At 42.3% G+C, this 25,207-nt stretch overlaps 3 protein-coding genes across 6 annotated transcripts in view; 2 read left to right on the top strand and 1 right to left on the bottom strand.

Moving 5' to 3' along the window:
• oxr1b (oxidation resistance 1b) overlaps positions 1 to 6,552 on the top strand; it is a 75,750-nt gene extending 69,198 nt beyond the window's left edge. For all 3 annotated transcript variants that reach the window (XM_062529170.1, XM_062529169.1, XM_062529171.1), the window contains 6 exons: positions 2,170 to 2,250; positions 3,650 to 3,775; positions 4,000 to 4,152; positions 4,253 to 4,348; positions 4,514 to 4,587; positions 4,722 to 6,552. In XM_062529170.1, coding sequence (XP_062385154.1) covers positions 2,170 to 2,250; positions 3,650 to 3,775; positions 4,000 to 4,152; positions 4,253 to 4,348; positions 4,514 to 4,587; positions 4,722 to 4,857 — 666 coding nt within the window. In that variant the 3' untranslated portion in view covers positions 4,858 to 6,552. The remainder of the gene's footprint in view (positions 1 to 2,169; positions 2,251 to 3,649; positions 3,776 to 3,999; positions 4,153 to 4,252; positions 4,349 to 4,513; positions 4,588 to 4,721) is intronic.
• A 4,937-nt stretch (positions 6,553 to 11,489) lies between these two features.
• On the bottom strand, positions 11,490 to 13,810 carry ccdc127b (coiled-coil domain containing 127b). 2 transcript variants are annotated; one of them, XM_062530103.1, is made up of 4 exons: positions 13,723 to 13,810; positions 12,910 to 12,954; positions 12,568 to 12,687; positions 11,491 to 12,303 (listed from the first exon to the last, which is right to left on the bottom strand). In XM_062530103.1, exons 3-4 carry the CDS (start codon positions 12,680 to 12,682, stop codon positions 11,621 to 11,623), a joined length of 798 nt encoding a protein of 265 aa, XP_062386087.1. In that variant the 5' UTR covers positions 12,683 to 12,687; positions 12,910 to 12,954; positions 13,723 to 13,810; the 3' UTR covers positions 11,491 to 11,620. The 2 variants fall into 2 exon arrangements, with proteins under 2 accessions (XP_062386088.1, XP_062386087.1); XM_062530104.1 differs by lacking the exon at positions 13,723 to 13,810 and having other exon boundaries at positions 11,490 to 12,303; positions 12,568 to 12,682; positions 12,910 to 12,945.
• Positions 13,811 to 14,003: 193 nt separating this feature from the next.
• On the top strand, positions 14,004 to 23,565 carry sdha (succinate dehydrogenase complex, subunit A, flavoprotein (Fp)). Its single transcript, XM_062529203.1, has 15 exons — positions 14,004 to 14,125; positions 15,150 to 15,233; positions 15,485 to 15,646; positions 16,026 to 16,169; positions 16,693 to 16,857; positions 17,077 to 17,225; positions 17,847 to 17,971; positions 19,166 to 19,334; positions 19,926 to 20,121; positions 20,318 to 20,489; positions 21,208 to 21,326; positions 21,709 to 21,820; positions 21,962 to 22,092; positions 22,378 to 22,491; positions 23,174 to 23,565. The coding sequence occupies exons 1-15, from the start codon at positions 14,009 to 14,011 to the stop codon at positions 23,258 to 23,260; spliced, it is 2,046 nt and encodes a 681-aa protein (XP_062385187.1). The 5' UTR covers positions 14,004 to 14,008; the 3' UTR covers positions 23,261 to 23,565.
• The last annotated feature ends 1,642 nt before the right edge of the window (positions 23,566 to 25,207 follow it).

The raw sequence follows: 25,207 nt of genomic DNA, 5'->3' as shown, positions 1-25,207 counted from the left end.
TTTCTGTCTCTGCAATCCAGTGTTATATTGCTCATACATCTCATTGTTCTGTTTGTCCCAAACCAAGGTGTCATACAACATGTGCATGAAAAGTTTGATGGGTAGCCTTTTCACATTATCCTTGTGTTTGGAAATTGTGGGTAAACATATTATGCCAAAACGATTTATTTAATGTTGTAGGCCTAAGTGGTTATAATAGCAGTTATGTAGTCATAGTAACAGTTTCTTTTCTTTTATATATATATATATATATATATATATATATATTGTGAAAAAAGTTTTGATAAATCTATTTTATATCAGTTTTAAGAGGGTGAGATTGTTTTCCTGAAATAACCTGTATCAAATGAACTACACTGTTGTTTACTTGTTTTGCGAAATGTAATGTTCAGCCAGTCGTCCGTGATGCGTAGAAAGAAAATAGATTTGTTTCGGCCGCCGCGAATGGGCTTCAGTCTTCATTAAATCAGCGACGAATTGGTGATGAGTAATCTTTCATCCTGGATTCCTATTGGTTCATGACTGATCCAGACATCGCCACACACAGGCCCGTTTAACTCAAGGGATTGTATCAGTCCTCCGTCCGTGTCGCTTGTTTGAGTTCAGCTTCGCCTACCACTGGATGTATTGACTCAGGATACTATTTGTGTCACGGACCCACCTTGCATTGCCATGTTTTTCTCCAGAAGAATTAAAGAAGAGCCGCAACTGACACCTAAATACAGCTTTGGCTTGGTAATTCTTGCTATTTTTTGTTACTATATTTACGAGTTGCTTCCGCGCGTAGATATTGTATTTTACGAAAGTGCAAGTGGTGGCGTGTATGTAGGGCGCAGTGACACAGACTTGAGTGATGAAATGGAAGTTTGGCATAATTACGCAGCCTTTCCCAACGCCGTGATTTATGCTATTGATGCGAGGACGGTTGTAGCAACGACTATTGATTGATTGCTTAAGTTTGGAAGCGTTATTATAGCCAACTTTCAGCATGTTGGGACGATAATTTCTCTCAGAGTTTAGGTTGAAATCTTCTCCAAGCACTGCCTTCGCAGGAAGAGTACTTTTAATGTGGATTCACTGCACACAAACTGTTGCGCTCGTCCACACGTAGCACGTCTTTTCTATAATGTTTATTTGGTAGATTGGTTGATTCTTTTTTTTTATCTGTGGGGGTGGAAGATTGTTTTTCGTGTCATAAAGTCGTGAGAAGTTGTAGAGACGTAATAGATTATGATGGGCAATCATAAATAATATCTTGACTGAATCGCGTCAGTATCTTAAACTTGGCGTTTCTTAAAACATCTGTTTGGCAAATAACTATTGGTATTGTTATGAGATTATATCGGGTATTTTTTCATATAAAGCTTTGACTTCGGGTTGGTGTTTAATCAATGTAGCCTACAGTATTTTGACTGCTGAAGTCCTGTGCAGAGCAGTCTATTTAAGCATAGGACATTTTCTCGTTTTTGGATCTTTTTATTTGTAATGCATGTTTCTTACAGTGGTTGGGCATGGCCGCCTGTTCTCTGTCTGGTGTGTGTGTGTGTAGTGCACTTGTCATGTCAATCTCTTTAGATTAATCTGATTTAGTCCACATTGGCCCCTCGGTGGCCACTCATAAGCACAGGGGGGAGTGACCCAGCTGTCACCCCCTTCTATCCCTCCCCTCAAGAGAAGGAGGCACCATAACCTGACCCAGACGGCTCCATGGGATTCTGCAGATGACTTGGCACAACTGTTGCCGTGTCGGACAGTGCTCTAACTCTGAGGCCTCATGTTCTGTTCCCTGTGCCTTGCTTGACTCTTGTTCTGTCCTGAAGTTTAACTTTAATGCTGATTAATGCCTTAATCACTCCACCTACAAAACAGGTGTAACCACGTCAAGCTACTACTAACTGTTATTCATAATATGCATTCATTTCCCATCTTGTAATCACAGCTAAATCTTATACTTCTCCAAAAATGAGTGGACGTATGCTGAATGGACAGGAACTGTGGTTGTTGGTTTCAAGTGATTGATGTTGAGCACTGTTTTTTTTGTTTTGTTTGTTTGATTTGTTTTTTTAATCACTGGCCTCTCTTTTTCCATTGGGCCCCTTAATTCCCCTTAACCATAATCTCAGGGCAGACAGACGTATCACCACACTGCTCTTCCTGTCTCTGCAACAGGTAGTGTCGGTGACTGAGTACTACCGGCGGATTGATGCACTAAACAGCGAGGACCTGCGTTCGCTCTGCAAACGCCTACAGGTGCCTGCCCAGTTCCACTGCGCTCATGCATTGACCATTGCAGTCTGCTAATGGTGGGCGAGTCGAAGTGACTAGAGCCCATCTTCGAGTTGGGGTCCATGTGCAGCCCATATTCCCAAGGCAGCACTAGACGTAAATTAAGTTTTCACTTATGGCATGTGGCTAGAGTAACAACATTTAGCCTGCATTTGGCCTCATTAGGGATCTAAAAAGGAATGTGAATATTTGAGATGGTGGAGGACTTGGACCTCTCCAGTTAGCAGACTGCTTTGGCCTTTGTGTAGACTGTGGAATTCTAAGATTGGCCAGAAGTTTGAAATGCCAAAAGAGCACCAATTAATTTCATATTCAGAGCAAATAATTTATCAAATAAATAAATAACTTCCTCATTCATTCCCTGAGCGCAATACCCCAGCCATCCAAATTCTTTTTTGTTATTGACTTAATATGGGTGGGAGGCAGGGTAGGGAAACATCTTTGCTCTTGTGTTTATAGTACGGTGAGCAGAACAACACAGCTAGACTGTTTACAAGATTTGAGACGATAAGGGAGACAAATTATTCCATTAACAGTAGAGGTCATGGAACTGGAATAGATTCAGCATTGCAGTTCTTGGAAGGTTTCCTGCTAGGAAGACACAGCCGTGAAGTGCAATGCTGAGTATTTATTTTAGTCTTCGCACATTTACACGACTGACCATAGACTGCAGGGTTGATTGACAGGTCTGAGAGGGGTTGTGTCTGCAACAGTTTTCTTTTCCTATACCCACTAACATTTTATACAGACTTGTGTGGCCTCTGGCACTAACACCTTAATACCATAACCATCAGCTTGGACATGGTGCAAACATCCAAGAGTGAACATCTAACCTGGCACAGTATTTTAAACAAGCATAGAAAGCTATTGCCGTGATACACATATACAGCTGTTATTTTTTTAAATGGAAACGTTGAACAGGGGAAGTTTTCTTATTTCCTGTGCTTCTTGGATATTTGCCTTTGGTTTGCTTTGCCATTGATCCTGCTCCTCTTGTCCCCCTGAACCCCCTGAGAACCCTTTAGCCTGCTTCAGAGATGAAAATCCTCAAGCCAGGAAAAGCGGAAAAAAGCCGAACTTTAGCCCTCCAAGCATGGCAGTGCGGCCCCAAACGTTGCACTTCCCAATCTACATCCGTGTCCAGTGTGTCCAGTCGCTGATGTAGATTCGATGATCTCCCCTTTCCTCCCTCCAGACTCCTGAGCTCTCATAGCATTCCATGCTGAGTGACGTGTGCTTTGAAACCCTTCCACTTGCCACCCCTCCCCCTTCTATCTCTCCTCTTGAACCTTGAGATCCTTGGTCTTGCATGTTGCACTTATTGCACACACATACTGAGTAGATCTCTGGCCTATACCCTCAGATCACCACAAAGGCAGAGGTCAACTCCAAGCAGGGCCCATGTGCGAAGAGCGAGCCAGAACCCGAGGTGTTCCGGCCCAACCTGAGTGAGCCGAGTGACCTGCTGCAGACTGACCAGATCGAGAAGGTGAGAAGATCACTTAGGCCTATGCATCCATCCTTTTGACTATTGGTTGTTTTGTCTGACTCTCGTTATACCACTTCACCCAAGTCCAACTCTATTTTTATATTATTTCATAGCATTTTGCCAGTAGCTTGTCGGTAGCGACATTAAGAGTAGCTTAGCTTTCACCCAACAGTCATGATTTACATGTGTTAACCTCTAAAGCTGTTATAATGTGCCATCCTCAGCTTGCGAAGAACCTGCCCCCTCGGACAATAGGGTATCCCTGGACCTTGGCCTTCGGTACAACCAAACATGGCATGAGCATCAAGACCCTGTACCGCATTATGCAAGGACTAGACTCCCCTGTGCTCCTGGTTATTAAAGACAGTGATGGGCAGGTAGGAAAATGTTGTTCAACGTTTCTTAAACAATCCAGTCAAAGTTTTGGGTTGTAACCTGAAGTGGTGGTATATATAAACTGTATCTTTTTGTTGGCAGGTTTTTGGAGCACTGGCTTCTGAGCCTTTTAAAGTCAGCGATGGCTTCTACGGTACGGGAGAGACATTCCTCTTCACCTTCTGTCCAGACTTTGAGGTGAGAAGGCCACCTGCAGTTTTTCATGACCTAATCTAGAGGTGTGGAATTGTAATTCAAAGGCCTGTGGTCAAGGAAGTGGAATAACTGATTACTAAAGCATTTTTTCCCTTCCCCTAATGTTGCTGATGGAGTTAATGTGTGTGTGTGTGTGTTGTTTTAAAGGTATTCAAATGGACTGGGGACAACATGTTTTTTATGAAGGGAGATATGGATTCCTTAGCATTTGGGGGTGGTAGGTAAGTTGGCACATACTTTACAGCTCCTTCCATGGCTCTTACATGATTCTCATATACCACTGTAAATGTAAATCGTTTTAATGTCAGTATGCTTGTTTGAGCTACTTCACTTTCTGTGCCTTTCTGTGTTTTAGCGGTGAATTTGGGCTGTGGCTCGATGGCGATCTCTATCGCGGCCGGAGTCATTCCTGCAAGACGTTCGGCAACCCGATGCTCTCCAAGAAAGAGGACTTTGTCGTGCAGGACATTGAAATCTGGTCATTTGAGTAAGCACGCCTCCCCCCGTGCAGTTCCTCTGACTCTCTGTACAAATAAAAGGCTCATCGGGGGGGCCCCCAGAGTACATCAGCCACCTCCCAGACCTGAATCACACATCACTCTCCTGGCTCCTCGGAGACCTAGTCATTGAGATCACACGGGTCCTCTCGGGGAGGCCTCTGTGCTCGCAATCCATCCACTTGTATCGCTTTGTGTGTGTGAATCTCTTGTCCAAGTGCGAGGGGGAATTTTAAGCTTCTCTTGTCCAGAGGAGTTTACAGGATCGTTTAAAGTTCCTGATATCCAGCGGGGTCTCCACTGGGAAAAGATGACCTGGCAGATGTGATCATCATTTCTGTTCTGGTCCTCTGCTGACAGGTGGCTGCTGTCCCAGAACCTCGAATCATGATACTCCCCACTCCACACCCCATAACAGGTGGTAGCGTGCACGAGCCATTGGAAACACAATCGCAAACCAAAGCACTAGCATTAACACAGGTACAAGGGAAATTGCCACTCATGGCAAAAAAAAAGCAACCAACCAAACTAAATCGAAAAGTGAAAGTGTAGCGTCAGGCTAGGTGTGTCCACTCATCCACCTGCCTCTTCATGGCCCATAGCACACTGTCCCAAAGCACATACTATAGTGACTATACTCTCAACACCTGTGATGATGACATCCTGTTCCTGTCCAGTGCACGCCTCTGTGCTGATACTAGCTTCCTGTTTGATCTGAGGTTGTGCCCCCCCTCCCCTCCCCACCCCTTCTCTTAACGCTGTGTCGTGTTGCTATAGAAACGTGAAGTCGTGCAAATTACTTTGTGGTGGCCTCAACCATACTAGTGGGCTTACTGTCATTCTGTTGTTCCACTGTCGCAGCCAACAAGGAGAGAGTTTGACAACTTGTCACATCTGGTGGGATAGATAGAGAGAGAAATTTTATAATATATACATATATAGCAAATATATATTTATAAATATAATGTGTACATATAAATACATATTGCTGTTATTCGTGTGACAGTGATATGTTTTGTGCAGATGTCTTGACTGCAACGAATCTTGAATGTATATATCCTTGTAAATTATTAGAAATAGATCTACTATACAGTATATCTGTACACAAATGTATACATTTAACCCTAAGTAATGCTGTTGATTGCGGCCGGCTTCTTGGGGCAGGCCACTGTACTTCTGAAATGGGAGGACGCATGTCACTGGGTACCAGGACGACGGCTGTGTTTCACGTCAGTGGTAACCTGGCTACGGTGTATAGGGTGACCTGGGCTTTTATTTCTTCGTTTGCAATACCCAGGAGTGATGAGGGACTAATGTCTCGTGCAACTAGAGCCAGCCTCCTGGGCTTATAGATCACAAAGGTGTCAGCAGTGTGGAGAAAGAAATAGCTGCTGCAATATTTAGAAAGGGCACCGGGGATGGGCTGCTGTTTGTATGGCAGGAGAAGATTGAGAAGACCTGCTGAATAGGACGAGAAAGTGGACACAGTTATTGTGGACTATTAGTTAATGAGATGGCGCCATCTCCTTCGCCGCCTCCGGCCCCTCTCTGGTCTTCCAAAGCAGTGGCCCGTTTGATGTCCTCGTGGAGTCACAAAGATGTAACATCCAGTTGTCCACCTCTAATAACCACAGATAACAATGTAATCCTGACGTAGAAAAGAAATAATAAAAAAAAAATCTATGTGATTCCAACATGGTGTCTTTCTTTTTTATCCTCACTTTCAGTGTCTAATGTGGAAATGTGTCCGTCCTAAATGAATACAGTTTGAATGCTAGTGCTGCCCTCTACAGACCTTGCAGTAGGACTTGTTGCAGTACCAAAGCGTAGGGATTTATACGGCAAGGAATAAGGTAATATATGCAAGAAACTTTTTTTCAGTTCACCATCACACAATTACTACAACATTAGTGCTTACAATATGCTCCAAACAACATTTTTTTTTAATTAGGTTTGCTTTATGCAATGGTGTGTGAATCGTAACATCAAGTAGCACTGTATTTGCTATGAATGCAGTATTCATATCGACAGCCTTGTCATTCATAAGTGAACACACATCAGAGTTATCCTAAAGTTGCACCACAACAGAAGGGCTGGTTTCCCAGACATGGATTCATGCAAGACATCCATTGGAGATCTTTATTTAAAGATAGTATATGTGATACTAAGAGATTTCTAACCTGTAACACTTTTAGACACATTCAGCGGACATCTGCTAGTTCTAAATTCTGTGAGAAGGCCTACACAGGCCTAAAAACAGGTCTCCCTGGAAACATAGGGGTATTGGGCAGTTGGCTCTCTGGTGCTTTGTTGGTGTTTGGTTCAAACTGATCTGCATCACTGATACCTTTAACTGCCCAGATCTGCTCCTGTTTTTGGAACTCTTTAGCCACCCTGGAAAGATTATTAAAGTAACTCATCTTAAATTTTAGACTGACATTTTGATAAAGTGTTGTCATTACAACAGGGATCGATAAACTGGTAGATAAAACGGCAGAGACCAGTGGTGTGAAACCAAAGCTCACTACTGATGAAGATATACTCTATTTTAAGTTAAAAGCATCTTCTTACATGACTGTTATTTTAACAAAGGTTACGTGTAAATTCCCTTTCTGATATCACATCATGAAATCTGATATCATGAAATTCAGAGCACTGCAAAGCAATGCTGTGATGCTTAATTTGTATTCACTGATGACAAACGCACAAGCTTATTGAAATCACCCTGTGTGAAATACAGTATCTCCTGGTATTTAGTGAGTCATCTGTTTGAACTTCACAATTTAAGTAAATTTTGTAATTTTGATTGAAATATATGATGTTTTGTTTATTGCCTTAGCCCTCTGGTGCTTCTGCAATTCAACCAGTAGGCGCCAGTGATCCAGGTATACCCACATCAGAGATCCGTTATTCTCCTTTTTTGGGTGGTCTACTGCACAAATGGTGTCATATGCAAAGATATCCCCAAGACCCTTCTTCATGCCCAGTGAGGCGAGATCTGGTTGGTCTGCCATCGCCCGCAGGTCTTTCTCTGCCTGGTCCTTCTCTTTCCTCAACTCATGAATGGACCATATCGGACTCCCATCTCTGTTGAATTGCACCAGCAAGTTCTTCTCGAGGGGATGAAGGATGCTGCAAGCAGTGCTCTGTCTCTCCACCAGCTTTTCCTCCACCTTCTGGAGAGCTGTCAATCACTGTCTGCTCCTTCTGACTCTCCTCGTCCAGGGCCATGAGGAAGGCTGTCTTCTGTGCCTTCAAGATGGCGACAGACTCGCGCTCCCTCTCTAGATCCTGCTTCAGCTGTGACTTTTTAGACCATAGCCACCCTGCAATAATGAGTGAAGGCAAAAACACGAATATACCACCCATAAAACTATTTTGTTTTTTAGCTTCACTTTTAAATGTTTTTTGAAACATCATGAAAGTTTGAAACTGGCGGGCTTAATCCTTTTGGGCAGTGGTAGCGTAGGCCTAGTGGTTAAGGTTGTGAGCTCCACACCTGGTAGCTTCAGATTAAAAAAAAATGTCTGCAAAATGAATGTCAATGATACAGGGTTGCCAAACGGGTTTTTATTGCAACAGATCAACACTGCTAAACTGGTAGATCAAGGTGCTTACAATACCAGTCAAAGATGGGTGTAACTTATTGATGAAAATATACTCAACTTTAGATTTGGATGAAAGCATCGGCTTTCATGACGAAAAGATTCACATCTTCATAAATTCAAACAGTGTAGCCTGGCTATATTATTACAGGCTATTATAGCGACAGACCACTTGTTATTTCCAGTTGACAGAATATCCATATTTCCTTGGTGATCATTTACATATCTCAGGGACTGGCTAAATGGTTCAGGCACCACTTATTACTTACTACAGGGTTGCTGCGATGGCTATTATTGCAATAGACCGTTGCTCTTTACAGTTGATAGAAGGTCCACCTTCTCCTTGGTGATTGTTTACACTAGTTCAAAAAGGATATTTTTTAACCAAGTGAAAGCTGTAATGTTACTTACCAAAAGCAGCGAGGCCCAGCAAGTGCACGAGGAGGGCATAATTCCATCCCCCCCCCCCCCCCCCCCAACCTTCCAACCTTCTATCCATTCATCTTCTTCAGACCATTCACTCATCCACCCATTAAACTGTCAATCAATATCTATTAAACAATCTGCCTATCAACATCCATTAAACATTCTGTCTATCAACATTAATTAGACTATCTACATACAACTTTTAAAGTATTTACTGTGGGTCCCTCTCAAGCAGCGTTTATATGTCCTCCCTCGCTCCTCGATCCTCAATGATCTACATAAAGAAAGATAGAAGAAGGGCTAGACTATCCCATTGTTGCCGCTCCATCATTCTTTATGTAGATCAGTGAGGAGCGAGAGAGGACGCGTAAACGCTATGAGAGGCACCTTCTGTCTCAGGCTTAGCATACAATCTCATTAAGACTACAGATCCTGTTTCACTACTTCCTCTGTCCACAACTGTTTCAAAATAAAGGTCCTCACTGCAATAATACACTATTAAATCATTTAACCATTGAAACTACTCAACTATTGAACTGTTCAACCATTCCAACTGTCAGTTATCATCCACTATGCCTCCAGTCAACTACATGAAACCTCCATGTACCTAGCAACCAACATAGCAACCATTAAGTGTTTATGACTGTTTCCATAGCAACCAACATAATTTTACTGCAGTAACTTCTTGTTTCCTGATAGTGGCCACCATGGATACCCTAGCAACATATGTTTCAAAATAAAAGTCCTCACTAGCAAGTTAGCTAGTTAGCATGGTTAGCATAGTTAGCATTGTTAGCATTTTTAGCATAACTGCAAAAAATCATCAACTAAGTTAGCTAATCAACCTGGTTAGCATTGTTAGCAAATTTAGCATTGTTAGCATAGTTAGCATTTTTAGCATTACTGCTAGAAATCATCGGTTAAGTTAGCTAATCAACCTGGTAAGCATTGTTAGTAAAGTTAGCATTGCTAGCATAATTAACATTTTTAGCGTAACTGCTAGAAATCATTAGCTAAGTTAGCTAATCAACATTTTAACATGAATAGAAATCATTAGCTAATTAGAACTGGAATGTTTAATCTTTAAACTGTCTACCTTCACACTATCAACTCTCTGTAAACTATGCAACCACCATGTTTACCCTAGCTACACCTTAGTAACCATATCTACATTATCTATCTATTTTTGCATTTTCATGCACTGGTAATTCCTTGGAATTGCATTTCTAGTTCCATTTGCTGTTCAAGTTGTTCATCTCTGCTGCAGTCCAACAAGACATTAAAGGTGGATGAAATACAGTAACATAGGCTACATGTCCTATTCAGTACTATCAACTGATAACTGAAATTGTGTTATTTCATACATATTGTGTAACAAATGACACAATTTGTGTCGGAAAACAACACAAAATTGTGTTATCCTTATCCAAACACATCGATGTGTTATTTTCAACACATCCTTTTTGAGAGAAAATATTACAATCAGACATGCACTAACAATTCCTAAAACCATTATAGTCACCGTACGTACCTGTACACAGTTTCACCCAAACATTAGTTTCAGTTGCACTTGATCTTCCTCATGTAGTCATTCTACATTCAATTGTTGAGGGTGTGTCTTAAGACAATCGCCCTTTGGCGATGCGTGAGGTGCATTATGTACTTGTTCTTTTTTTTTCTTTTTTTTAAAGGCGAAGTATCTTCATCAGTCTCCCCAAGGAGAATTTTTTTAGACACTGGGAGAAATTGCTGCAAGAGTTACAGAAGAGATACACAACAAGCACTGGTTTAGAGGACAAATGTACAGTAAACATTTGGGCTACTCAAACTCATTTTCTTTACTTGTGCAAAAAAGTCATGCTACATTCTTCTGTTCTCCCATACATGCCTTACAAAACACTCATTCCTACTTCCATAACCATCCATTCCGTCATACATGAATTTATCCATTAACTATACATACGTTCAGTCATATATGCATTCATTCCTCCATTCAACCATATACATTCAGTCACATATACATTTATGAATTCATAGTTGTATGTTCATCGCTGCTCAATATGAGCTGAACTGAGAGCGGAACAAATGAGTACTGTACTTGTACCTCTTTCCTGAGTTCAATATAAACTCTGAAGACAATGCATGAGAGTTATCAGAATGATCTTAGCCTGCCTGATTGTTGCCTGATCAAAAAGCTGCTGTGGGTTGAGAGGTGCTGGTGTACCCATAATTGTGTCTGTCCTCTTAACCAGATTGAAGATTTGAGTTTTGGATTTGACTGTCAAATTCCAAAACCAGCTGGTAATAACGTACCAAGACCAAAGACATACTTTTAAGAAAAGTGGATGTGTGTGGATGTTTCGTCAAACATCAATCTAAGTCAATAACACTACTACCATGAAGGAAGAGTTAAAGGATAATGTTAAAACTGCATTTGTTTGGCGGTTGGGGGGCCCAGTGGGGGGAGTGGCCCTTAGGGACCAAATGCTTATTTTCTGTTAAAGTCTAGTGGAGCTACAATTTCTTTTTTGTAAGAAATGAGAGTTCAATTGAGTGGTCTATTTAAACATTTTATTTATAGTTTTCAAAAAAAAACTTTCCACATAATTTTCCATTAAAGGACTATACATCAGGAATGTGCATTGCATGGTTAAAATGTTCATCTTATTATTCAGGTGAGTGTTAATCTGTCACATAGTTTATGTCACAATATGCTCTTGGCCATGTTATTTCTCAGTGGGCTGTGTACCCAGCAGAGACGCCTCGGCCCTCTGGTGCTTCTCTAGAGACACCTGCAGCCGCCAGTACCTCAGATAGACCCACATCAGACTCCCGTTCCTGCGTTTGTCTGTGTTCAGGTATTCTGCACAGCTGCGGTCATTTTTGAAGACGTCCCTGAGACTGTCGTCCATGTCCAGTCGGGCAAGAGACGGATCGCGAGCCGCCATCACCAGCAGGTCCTTCTCCATGTCCAGCCTCTTCTCCCTGGGCACCAGGATGCTGCAGAAGGCCCTTTGCCTCTCCACCAGCTTCTCCTCCACCTGCCCAAGGGCCTGGATCGCCATCTGCTCCCGCTGGCTCTCCTTCTCCAGGGCCTCGTCGAACAGCGCCCCGGCGGTGCCAGACTGCACTCGCCCCTTCTCCAGGTCCAGGGCCTGGCGGTCACGGCTCAGTCTCCGGCGCTCCTCCATAAGCTGCTGGCTCTGTGAGACCAAGGCCTGCTTGAATCCCTCGGCACGCCTGCGTTCCCTCTCTAGCTCCAGTTCCAACTGTACCGTCTCCTTGCGGTTCTCTGTCAGTGACAGCCGGTACTTCATTTCCAGGTCGTCTTGGATGATTTTCATGGTCTTGTCATACTTGGTCCTGGCCTCATGGATCTCCTTCTGGGACTCTTTGGACCAGATCCATCCTGTACAGAAGATGAAAAACACACAAACTAAATATATAAATTGTCTACTTGTGCATATCTTCAGTTGCGCCCACTTAAAAACAGTGTATTGCCTGCCTGGCTAAATGGTTCAGGCACTTATTACAGGGTTGCTGCGCTGGCTATTATTGCAATAGACCACTTGTTCTTTACAGCTGACAAAAGGCCCACCTTCTCCTTGGTGATTGTTAACACTAGCTCAAAAGGGATATTTTTGAACCAAGTGAAAACTGTAATGTCACTTACGAAAAGCAGCGAGGCCCAGCATGGGCACGAGGAGGGCATAATTCCATTTGCTGTTATCCCCACCTGCCCGCTGGTCGGGCCTTATGTTCCAGTCTGGGTCGTTCAAGTTGTTCATCTACGCTGCGGTCAAACAAGACAATAAAGGGGGCTTTATTTAGGTAACTTACTTAGCCTAACAACAACATCAAGGAGGTCGCGAACTGTCAAACGGACAGGGCATCATCACGTTGTGTCGTTTATAGGCTAGGCTATGCAATGCATGCGGTTTAAAACTACGATTCAAATATATTACTAGCACATAACTTTAACATAAACAAATGTTAAAATTGTTAGCTAGCCTACCTGAGAAACAAAATTTCACAGGAGCCTCTCGTTGCAGTTTTCAATAGGGAGGGAAAGTGAAAACCAGCGCCCCAAGTGGTTGCGTTCCTATCGAAGAGCAGCTCCAATGTTAAGTCCCATAGACCGACTTTTCAAAAAAATACTACGCAGCTATTCCAGCGATCTTATCCACCAAAAATATTTTTCAGTCTTCATACTGTAATAATCTACTAACTGTGAAAATATCAGACCCTATTTCGCCTTAATAAAAAAAACCGTAATTGCTCGTTTCATTTCATAAATGGACTACAACTTCAAGTGACGTGACACCCTTCCACGACGTTACTCGCCTAGCATCGTTTGTTTATTAGCCTGTTAGCTAGTTGGTTAGTTAGTAGACAATCAGACTTACTGCCAGGTCTTGTGTGGGTAGGAGCACAACACAAGTTGTCCCAACATAAAGGTAATTACCACGCGGTTTACATCGCTCTCTGTTATTACAAAAATATGTAAAGCCAGTTCAGCAAATTGCCGTTTTGATCAGTTGGAGATGAAGCGCCCAAACTGGTGACGTCAAATGCTACTGTAGCTAGTACTGTAGTTCGTTATCACCATGTTACAAACAAACTCAAAACAATTAAACTGATCCTAAAAAATAAAGTATGACCACTAGAAGCAATAGAGCTGACCTACATGGATAGCATATTGAAGGCATTTAACTAACTTCCGATCGTGGGCCGAGATGTATTTTTTCTAAAAGAAAATCCCATCCCCTCCCGCTAGCCTCTAGGAACGCAACCACCAGGTGGCGATGAGATTACTTTCCCTCCCTATTCATAGCAGGCTACCGTAAACACACGCTGGTACGGAATATTGTTCCTCTTTCAGGCATGCTACATTTCTGTTGTACGAAAAGTAGGTGCGTATGTGAAGCGTACTCAACATCTAAAGTAAAATGATCATATGTCACTATAACAGATTATCTGTTGTGTGTGATACACAGACTTTCTTTACATTGATCTCAGTTACCTATGCATTTTAAATACATATTCGAAATAGTGTTGTATTTAGGAGCACCCCTGTACAGTTGTGAATGGAATCTTCCCCATAATCAATGTACATGAACGTGCTGACGTCCACAAGTGCGTCCACTGGAGTGTCTTTCGAAACAACCAACATGGCGTCTGTGTGCACTGCCTCCCGTGTTCTCGGGAAAAAAGTGTTGACAACAAAAGCTGTGAGTGATTTGTGATTAACTGCGAAGGTTGTGAAAGTGTAGCTGCTACAGGTTTCATAGTTTTCGTACGCTTCATTTAAGCTTCACGTTTTTAGACTCTAATGTTGTCCATTTCTGGAGGCTGGTTTTGTAATAGTGCATTCAGTGCGGTTAGATAATCATCCCATAGGATGGCTAACAAGAAGTTAGCTTTCAATTTCACTCTAGTTTAGAGATTTGGTTTATTGTAATCGCACAAATGGTGCTCGTTTAATCCGATACAATGTTGGGAGAATGCTGTCTGTCGACAACATTGCATGGTTATTGTTAAAATACTTGCTAGGTAACGTTAGCCATGTAAACAGTCACTCACTGAAGGTCAGTCAAGGGAAAGTGCTAGCTTTCCCAGCTAGCTTAGCAAGCTAAGGTAGCGAAGGAAGATGTTTGGCTGCAATTAAATATGTTATTAAGATTATCTCTGAAACCTCGTACCTTTACTGCGAGTTTATTGTTGCATTAATTTCTGGCATAGATCAGAGCTGATGTGTTTACGTAGCATTGTTGATCTGCTTTTCATACACACATGAGCGAATTGTGAAATAATCCATCATTGGCGTGCAGTGCATTTTTGTTGTGGTGAATTTTTTAAATTTTATTTACGTTTTTAAAATACACTATTACACGACTAAGTTGTGGTGTTCATTTAATTATAATAAAAGCAGTTGTCGCAAGTGTCAAAGTGAAGAGTTTGCCAATTATGTAATCTTAACTTTTCACGACCACATGCTAGACACTTGCTCTCTGTCAACCTTTGTTATGTCATTGCACCTTACAACTTACATAAAGATCTTCCTCTCTATTTTTGTCAGGTAGTGCTTCAGGCACTACGATTATTTCTGATAACTAGGAGCTGGAGGAGAAATTTTGTATGTTCACAAACTAGCTGTGAAATACTAGATACAAACAATACAATGTACCATCTTAGGTAACAGAATAATAAGTTCTGTTGATTTCTTTGACTCCAATAACTGTCATTTCTCAACAGCTTCCAGCAGTATGCCAGACCAACTCCAGAAAGTTTCACTTTAACATTTATGGGAAAAGGGACACTGCTAAAGTTTCCTCTGGGGTGAGCGAGCCATATCTTCATTACATGGACCTTACAACATTGATGTGATTTATTGTCATTTTGTTACCAGAGAATGCACCACTGAATTGATTGTGGGTAATATTCTCTTCTACATGCATGCTATAGTTGATAATTCTGTGTCCAAAAAATAGAAGCAGTGATTATTCCCTTTCAAACATTTAGCTTCCATGCCAAACAATGCTTGATCTAATGAAATTCTCCATATCACATGTGCATGACTTTGCTCACAGATCTCCACACAGTACCCAGTGGTGGATCATGAATTTGATGCAGTGGTGGTGGGAGCTGGCGGCGCTGGCTTGCGTGCTGCCTTTGGCTTGTCCGAGGCTGGCTTCAACACAGCCTGTGTCACAAAGCTCTTCCCTACCAGGTCTCACACCGTGGCCGCACAGGTAAACATTTACTGTCAAAAGACCTCAGATTCAGAGCCATTAAATTGTTATTGTTATTTCTAAAAATATGTGAACTTGCCTTGAGTATTCACAGTAGGTACATTTACACTAAATGGTTTATTAGATTCGTCAGCTTGTTTCTGTCTGCATATAAATGTTTGGATTACTTGCAAGGTCACTACAGTATGTCCCTGTCGGAAGTCTGTCTGTGTGCAATTAATTCTTGACTAAAAAAGTCCAAAGGTCACCTTGTCGCAGACTCAAAGGAAACTCAACTTATGCAATCTCTGCCGCACGTTGTCTGACTTGATGTACAGTATACTGCATACATAAGTGTATACGCCACAGCTGAATCAGAAATTGTTTCGTGGCCCTTTAGGGAGGAATCAATGCGGCTCTTGGAAACATGGAGGGCGATGATTGGAGGTGGCACTTCTATGATACTGTAAAGGGATCTGATTGGCTTGGGGACCAGGACGCCATCCACTACATGACTGAACAGGCCCCGGCCGCTGTGGTTGAGGTGAGAGGAACATTTGCTGTTTATGTGGATGTTCACACTATTGGCTGTTTTGTTGTGATGCTAATGCTCTTGGTTCTGTTTTGCCTGAATGTGTAAACATAGTGAAGTTTAGCTTACCAGTCTGAAAAATAAGAAGCCTCAAAACTTCCATCACCTCTAAGATGTCTTGCGTAATTTTTGCCCATTCATCACTGTTCCTGAGCAGTCAGTACTATTTTCGGAGCGGTCTGTCAGCTGAAGAGCTAAGGTCCTAAATGGTTTACATAGTTTCTTCACATTCTACTTGCATGTATGTTAGTCCGCTATGTTATTTTTACGTTTACTGTACTGGGTCGTTCTTAATTACTGACACTTTTGGGCGTTGTTGACAGGAACTCTGTAACCTCTATTCTGCAAGATCCTTGTAGTGCTGAAATGTTTTGCATCTAGCCCTTGCATGCATACTCACACACAGACATGCATGCATGCACACGCGCACACACACACTGACACACACACATTTACCCTCCCTCTGTCTTTGCAGCTGGAGAACTTTGGAATGCCCTTCAGCCGCACGGAGGATGGCAAGATTTACCAGCGAGCTTTCGGTGGTCAGAGTCTTAAGTTCGGCAAAGGAGGCCAGGCTCACAGATGCTGCTGTGTGGCTGACAGAACCGGTCACTCCCTCTTGCACACTCTGTATGGACGGGTAAGATGCCCATTTACCCCTCTGTCCTCTTGGTCATGTTTTTTGTCACATTACACTATATATGCAACCATATTTAAACTTACTGTAGAGTAAAACATGAATCAAAGATGTTGAGTTGTATTTTTTTATGATGGGAAAAATAGACTGTTTGGGGCAGAAATCAGTTTATCCCCAGGCTCTTTCTGGATGATATGTTTATGTGTGCTTGTTTTCTCCTAGTCGCTGAGGTATGACACCAGCTACTTTGTTGAGTACTTTGCCCTGGACCTGCTGATGGAAGATGGGGAGTGCAGAGGAGTGATTGCCCTGTGCATGGAGGATGGTTCCATCCACCGCTTTAGGGCCAAGAACACTGTCATCGCCACTGGGTAGGAGCAGCCCTTTCCGTGAACGTTTAACATATCATGCAATACAACAGATCAAGTGTATGTAAAATATAATAGCTGAAGTGAAATAACATTGCAAGAGGATTAATTAAAATTCAGTCTAAAAGATCGATATGAAGTTGTTTCACATGTACCGTACACTGTGAAATGGAATATGATGTCCCTTTGCTTGTTCTGTTAAGTAGGGTTCAGACCAAAGATTCCCGACGAGACGAGCCGCAACGTTCTAAAACCTTGCGACTGCGACTCAACGTGTTTAATGCTCTGCGACGGCTTGCAACTACGTGCAACTTCTAATTCACACCGCTGCAACTCAGTCTCGTCGTGTCGGGAATCTTTGGTGTGAACCCTACTTAACAGAACGAGCAAAGGGACATCATATTCCATTTCACAGTGTACGGTACATGTGAAACAACTTACACATCGCAAGCGTTGATATCGCGATAACGATATATTTTAGATATATCGTGCAGCCCTAAGAGGATTAATTAAAATTCAGTGTAAAAGATCGATATGAAGTTGTTTCACATGTACCGTACACTGTGAAATGGAATATGATGTCCCTTTGCTTGTTCTGTTACTGACCCGTGTCTCCCTGCACAGCGGTTATGGCCGCGCCTACTTCAGCTGCACCTCCGCCCACACCAGCACCGGAGACGGAAACGCCATGGTGACCCGTGCCGGGCTGCCTTGCCAGGATCTGGAGTTTGTGCAGTTCCACCCCACAGGTGAGTTGCAGGTTGCACCCCGGAGAACGTCATGCTGATTACTAAGACATCTGGTTGAGAAATGGCAAATGGCTTCATTCACTGCCAGACTGAAATGCTGACTAATGCACATAGATTGCCCAGCAATCTGAATTGCTGATAAAATCAAATTGTTTTGGCACCGGTTATTATCCAAGTCACTGTGGTTAAATTCTTGTGAATGACTAATGAATGACTTGTGAAAGTCTAAAGTTGAAGGAATAGTTAGGCATGTTACACTTTAAGCCCGTTTTCTGTATTGCCTAGGATGCAAACGAGCAAGATTGATCCTGTTTCTGCAATTTGGCTGTTTTAGAATGTTCTCTGTATGGCTTCAGCATTGCTCGCTACGGACATGGTCTATTCTGTCCTTAAAACACCTCTAAACGTTCGTTTTGTAAAATGTGCAGCTTACCGAGTGGTTACTGGTCTTCAACGATCTTCTGTTGCAAGTTTCGCTACAGCTTCTGTCATCTTTTATCAGGGGTTTTCGAAATCCCGGAAGTACTTTTTCAGATACCTGACAACAGTGTGTGCCTAATATAACACAACAGAAGTTGAATTTTGCTGCAAAACTTGCTATAGAAGATCGTTGAAGACCAGTAACCACTCGGTGAGTTGCACATTTTAAAAAAAGAACGTTTAGGGGTGTTTTAAGGACCGAATATACCATGCCCGTAGCGAGCAATGTTAAAGCCATACAGAGAACATTCTAATGCAGCCAAATTGCAGAAACAGCATCAATCGTCGAGATTTCGGTGTCAAACACTCGTTTGCATGCTAGGCAATACAGAAAACGGTCTTAAAGTGTAAAATACGGAACTATTCCTTTAAACCATAAGAAGGAAGGTTGAGCTATGGTGAAAGAGTGAGTTGTTGTAAACTTGCAATACCACTATAACACAAGTAATGATGTACATAGTGGTAATTTGCAGACCATTTGTTTGCGAATGGTTCTGCCATGGTGTCATCACATTTTCTGATGTGGCACATCAGAACAATTTATTCACGTTACGTTTCTTACCCCCCGCCTGCAGATATCAAATGTCACTGTAATGTGTATGTGCAAAATATATTATGCAATGTGTATGTGCTAAATATATTATGCCAGCTGGTGTCCTCAGCAAACCTGTAGCCTGGCCTCATGTGGCTTATGATCTAACATTTCCCCTCTAGGTATCTATGGAGCCGGTTGCTTGATCACAGAGGGTTGCCGTGGCGAGGGCGGAATCCTCATTAACAGCGAGGGTGAGCGTTTCATGGAGCGATATGCACCCAATGCCAAGGACCTGGCCTCCCGAGATGTGGTGTCCCGCTCCATGACCATTGAGATCCGTGAGGGAAGGTACGACCCAGTGTTGTGTTCAGTAAAGTCCAGTAACTGTTATCATTGAGTCTGAAACGAAAGGTGATTTGTTGTCATACTGTAGGTGGAAGTGGTTCACATGAGTATTTTTTTTTTCTGGGAACACTATGTTCTGATTATGATCAGAGATTATTCAAAGCCTGTGTCCAAATGTCAACATAGTTGCTTTACCCCCATCCTCAGCTGACACCTCTGGCATGTTGCCAAGGTGACACCCTATACACACAAATGCATGCAGACACACACACAGGCACATACAGACACACACACACACCCACATGCGCACACACAGACCCACAGACACATGCACGTGACATGACTCATCAGCTGCATTCTTCATAGAATAAGAATACTTTGTAGACTTGTTAGTGACTGTACGGGCAAAGCACAATTGCACCCATTAAGTTGCACTGAAACTAACTCTAAAGCAGATAAGGATCATATCACCCTTGTGTGAGGATTACAAGTTTCAGGCCTTTAACGTACATGGTTTTGTAAACACACAACAAAGCATTTTCAGTCATAATTCATTGTGTGTGTGTGTGTTTGTGTGTGTGTCGTCCTCCATAGGGGTGTGGGTCCAGAGAAGGACCATGTGTACCTGCAGTTGCATCACCTGCCCCCCCAACAGCTGGCCACTCGTCTGCCTGGCATCTCCGAGACCGCCATGATCTTCGCCGGCGTGGACGTCACCAAAGAGCCCATCCCCGTGCTGCCAACGGTTCACTACAATATGGGTGGCATCCCAACCAACTACAAGGGACAGGTGCGTTTAATTTTTTTTATTTACTTTATTTTTTATTAACTTGAATGACTGCAACCAATTGCTGACGAGGTAGCAAAATGCTTACAGTATTTTGTGAGTTTTCAAATATTAAAAAAAAAGCAAGGTGACCAATAGGAATTAACCCGCCTGTTTTGTTAGCTGATCAGTGGTGAACCTTTCTTTCTGACCTTTCCAGTGTATTACCTACAAAGACGGCCAGGACCACGTTGTGCCCGGGCTGTACGCGTGCGGAGAGTCCGGCTGTGCATCCGTCCACGGTGCCAACCGCCTCGGCGCCAACTCCCTTCTGGATCTCGTGGTGTTTGGTCGCGCTTGCGCCCTCACTATTGCCGATATCTGCACACCAGGTATAACAGTCGTACTACATCTTTTTTTTGACACGTCAACCGCTCAGAGATGCTTCAAAAAGCAAGGTTGTTCTGTTATTAAAGGGATAGTTCGGGTTTTTAGACACGAAGTTATGTGGGTTCCCTGTCAGCAACGTTGTGCATCAGCACTGACTTACCCCCCGACAGCGTCCTGTGAGCCGAGATCCAGACGGTTTTTGATGCTGAAGAAAGTAGTCCGGCAAGTTGCTGGGGTCACGAAAGTAAAGTGTTTTTCTTCTCAAAACCATATGCATTCAAAAGAGTGATATATTTGCACCACAAAAACGTTGTCCAGGAAAAATTCAAACCTCGTTATCACTTGGCACTATTTTTCTCGATTCCTATCACTGCGCGCTACTGACAGCTGGACAACGTTTTTGTGGTGCAATATATCACTCTTTTGAACGCATATGGTTTTGAGAAGAAAAACACTTTACTTTCGTGACCCCAGCAACTTGCCGGACTACTTTCTTCAGCATCAAAAACGATCAAAAACCGTCTGGATCTCGGCTCACAGGACGCTGTCGGGGGGTAAGTCAGTGCTGATGCACAACGTTGCTGACAGGGAACCCATATAACTTTGTGTCTTAAAACCCGAACTATCCCTTTAAGCTGCTGAGATAAAATGGAAAATGTTTAAAAACTGAACTTTCCACTTCATGTCATGACCCTGGTGATCATCTCTCTGTGACTGTAGGGGAGAAGCTGCCACCGCTGAAGGACAATGCCGGTGAGGAGTCTGTGGCCAACCTGGACAAGATCCGCTTCGCCAACGGAGACATCAGGACCTCCGAGATTAGGCTTACCATGCAGAAGGTTCGTGGTGTCCCTGGGATGGCGCGTTGACCCTGTTCATCGAAACTGACTACAAGGCATTTGCTGTAGTAGGAGTTTAACCTGAGGAGTGATCATTATGATATCGTGCACAGGTTCAAACAGTAGAATTTAGAATCATATATCAAATCCAATTTGAAATGGGTAAATCCTACAGTTTGTTTGCGGACATGACAATCACACCCTAATTACTACGGCTGTTGTGTAAATTGGACAAAACACGAGATTACTGGCGTGAGATTATCAGGTATTAACCCTGCAGTTTCAGACTCTGTCGTGTGGTATTAGTGGGGCCATGTCCTTGAGGACCTTTGCTGCCACGCGACCGTAATCTCTTCCCCTGTCTCGACCCATATGTCCACAGACCATGCAGAGCCATGCCGCTGTCTTCCGTACCGGTGATGTGCTTAAGGAGGGATGTGTGAAAATGGACGCCGTGTACCAGACCCTGAAAGACATCAAGACCTTTGACAGAGGTTGGTTTCGTTCCCTGTCTGCTACTGAGTGGATAGGGAAAAAATAAAGAAAAATTATGCTAAAACAATGAACAAGAAGTTAACCCGTAATGTTATATAAATGACCAACAAATATGGTACCATTGTGTTCTCCGTGCATAGGCATTGTGTGGAACACAGACCTGGTGGAGACCTTGGAGCTGCAGAACTTGATGCTGAACGCCGTACAGACCATCCAGTCTGCTGAGGCACGCAAGGAGAGCCGAGGGGCCCACGCCAGAGAGGACTTCAAGGTGGGTCACCTCTCCACATCGTGCCGTTGACTTCTGTCCTACACATTAGCTCTAGTAATTAAACAGTTGATATTCTCGCGCACTTAACATGTTCCGAATCCTAGACACTCTTGATCAGGTCCCTCTTACTGTTGACTAGAGAGTTGAGCATTTAGCTGTGCTGTACGTTGTGCTTACAGTGCTTGTAATCAAAGGGATGGTGGGGGCCCCTCAAAAGCACTGGGATAGAATGTTTATTCTCTAAAATATTAATGGTATTAATGTGGAGGACCTCTTCTGGTTTAGGACCGTGTTGATGAGTATGACTACGCCAAGCCCCTTCAGGGACAGGAAAAGACGCCCTACGAAGATCACTGGAGGAAACACACACTGTCCTATGTGGACCCTGAGACAGGAAAGGTAGGCATGCTGAGGAAATGAGGAATGTGGTACCATACTGTAAATAGTTGAAGCTGGTAAATGTAGTTCCTCGAAATCTTTGTGTTTATATGAAACATCCAAGAGAGTAATCTGTATGCTGGTGACACTTTTTACACGCTGATTCAGTACAGCCTGGTAGACACAATCACAAGCCACTTGCATGTTAAGTGTGTGCACGTTTGTATATGTAAAGGAACCAACAAGACAACAAAATAATTAAGAATTATGGATGTGCATCATTTTCACAAAAAGAGCTTGGTACCGCACTGTTGCACTGGTACTGTGCTGAATGCTGAATATATACAGTAGCTATTTCATTCCTTTTGTTTCAAAGGAAAACAAACATCACATGCTTCGGTCAACCTGAGTTAGCACAAATATTGGCAGATTATGTGGAGGAAAAACTATTGCTTTAAAATCAAGTGTTTTAAAATAATAACATGGATCATTCTGACCATGGTGAAATGTATTAGCCCATGGAGCTGGAGATCAATTGCAGTCAGACAGAGCTTTCATACTGAATATCAGTGCAACCTTGATGCATCCATCTTTGTCAGTCAACATTTTGATTAATTTATGGCGGGAGGTAGTGTTGATTTGATTTAATTTAATACATTTGATTAATGTTTCTTGAATGTTTGTGTGTGTCTTTTCCCCTTAGGTCACCTTGGAGTACAGGCCTGTAATTGATGACACATTGAATATGGAGGACTGTGCGGCCATCCCTCCTGCCATCCGCTCATACTAAGCACACGTACATACATACACATTTCCATAACCATCTCTGGCTTGTCGTTATTTATGATGAGCTGATACTCCGGCAGTTGCCCCAGACTCTGCTCTGGAAGGCCCACTTGCAGTCCATTCAGTACAGAGTTCATACAACTGAACTAAATGGTTTAACTCCATCATAAAAACATGGGTTGTTTTGTGTTTATTAATATACTGAATTATATTATATTGAATTGCAGACAAGATTGATTTGTGTCATTATCATCCATCACCTTTGCTTATGTTCTTTGAAGCAAATAAATAAAATATTTAATATTTAAATGTTGACTGATTCTTTAGACACATGTTTTAGGAGGCAACAGTACTCAGAACAAAAATCTGTTATTTAGTGAGTTTGTATTCCTAGATGCCAAACTGAATGTGTCATTCTCCTGCTCTTGACTAATGTGGCCTTCCATTCAGGACAAACACATTCAGACACCGTATGTAAATTGCTATACATCTTGCATGTCAAATGTTTTTATAGGCTTTATCGAAGCTCAATAAAGATACTCTGTTGTCCTCCATTTGGATTAATGTCTTTCCATTCAGCATAGTTATTTAGTCCACAATAAAGAGGCAAAAATGAAATTGGGGAGAAGAAAATATTTAGTGTGCATAGCCAAACCTTTCATCATGATTGTGATCGATAAAACAGTTTCACCAACTAGTTTGAGCATAGATAGCTTAGAGACTGGACTTCTATCTGAGCAACTACTTTCAGCTCTAGTAGTAGTTATTGGTCATGCACTTGCTCGCATTGGCAGCTGTTTAAGGTTAAGTTGATGGTATTAAACCCTTTGAGTTGTATGACTTGTGGTGTCTGTTTCTTCAGGAATGCTAATATGTATGCATCTGTTCTATATTCTACATTTAATATAGCAATCAATACCTACCTTAGTCTTTATTTTCATCATGCTCATACCCTCAGCCTGCATTGTTCTACACCAGATCTAATATTAGATCACACGGTTGTTCCCAGTGTCCTAAAGGAGAGCCCAAATCTGGGTAAGCTGTGCTGAAAGTGGGCTATGAGGGTGATGGTTACTGTAAAGCAAGCACACACATGCCAAAAGGGGTTCAGCTCTTAATTATTTTTTTTGTACAATTTATAAAATAAAATCGGCCATTAAGAGTTATTTTGCTATGTGAGTAAGTAGTTGCCCTAACACTAGTGGGCTACTGCCTAAAAAGCATACAAAAACCTGCATTCAAATACCTCTAAAACTCATAAAACCATGTTGATGAAAGCCCACATATGAAAATCGTGTTTATTTGAGATAATTGTTCTATAATTCGAGTAATTTAGTAAGGCTGGTTTTTAGCTTATATTAATATGCTAGTTTTAAATTCTTCTATGATGTTTCTTTTATCCTTTTTTGTGCATTGCAGCACTTTGAAATCATTGATTTGATGTAAAGTGCATTATGAATATATGCTGATGCTCAGTGCAACAGCACACACAATCACCGGCCACTTTAATGTTTGGTGATTGCACTTTATGCAAGGAGACAATAAGAAAACAGAATGGAATTGCACCATGGTCGCAAAGGGAGCTTGGTACTGCACAATTGCACTGGAATTGCACTGAATAGTGAATAACTACATCATTGTGGAAAATAACCACATTGTTGTTTAACTCTTTTTTATTATCATTATCCCTATTATTATTTGTGTTTCGAATGAAAATAATCATAACACATGATTTTGTCAGCCTGTCATCTACCCACCCACAAAATTAAACTGAAGGTAACCCCACAGTAGTGTTGCCTAATTAATGTGGCCTATGCACTGTGCAGGTCTTGACCTGATGATGGCAGCAAAGACTCCTAGCGTGGGAAAGCTCCAAACTACACTAACAAATAAACACCACCATTCTCTTGCTGAGTATATCCTAAGCCTATTTACACAATGTAATTGCCAA

Source organism: Sardina pilchardus, chromosome 24 (assembly GCF_963854185.1).
Source record: "Sardina pilchardus chromosome 24, fSarPil1.1, whole genome shotgun sequence".
Classification (NCBI taxonomy): domain Eukaryota; kingdom Metazoa; phylum Chordata; class Actinopteri; order Clupeiformes; family Clupeidae; genus Sardina; species Sardina pilchardus.
The sequence above is the reverse complement of the archived record's forward strand: the minus strand, read 5'-3'. Positions and strand labels throughout refer to the sequence as shown.

Coding starts and splice junctions, on each gene's coding strand:
- ccdc127b (XM_062530103.1), bottom strand. CDS start 12,682: ATGAACAACTTGAACGACCCAGACTGGAACATAAGGCCCGACCAGCGG. Junction 12,304..12,567: donor GCTGGGCCTCGCTGCTTTTC/GTAAGTGACATT, acceptor TCTTCTGTACAG/GATGGATCTGGTCCAAAGAG.
- sdha (XM_062529203.1), top strand. CDS start 14,009: ATGAACGTGCTGACGTCCACAAGTGCGTCCACTGGAGTGTCTTTCGAA. Junction 19,335..19,925: donor ATTGAGATCCGTGAGGGAAG/GTACGACCCAGT, acceptor CGTCCTCCATAG/GGGTGTGGGTCCAGAGAAGG. Junction 20,490..21,207: donor TGCCGATATCTGCACACCAG/GTATAACAGTCG, acceptor CTGTGACTGTAG/GGGAGAAGCTGCCACCGCTG.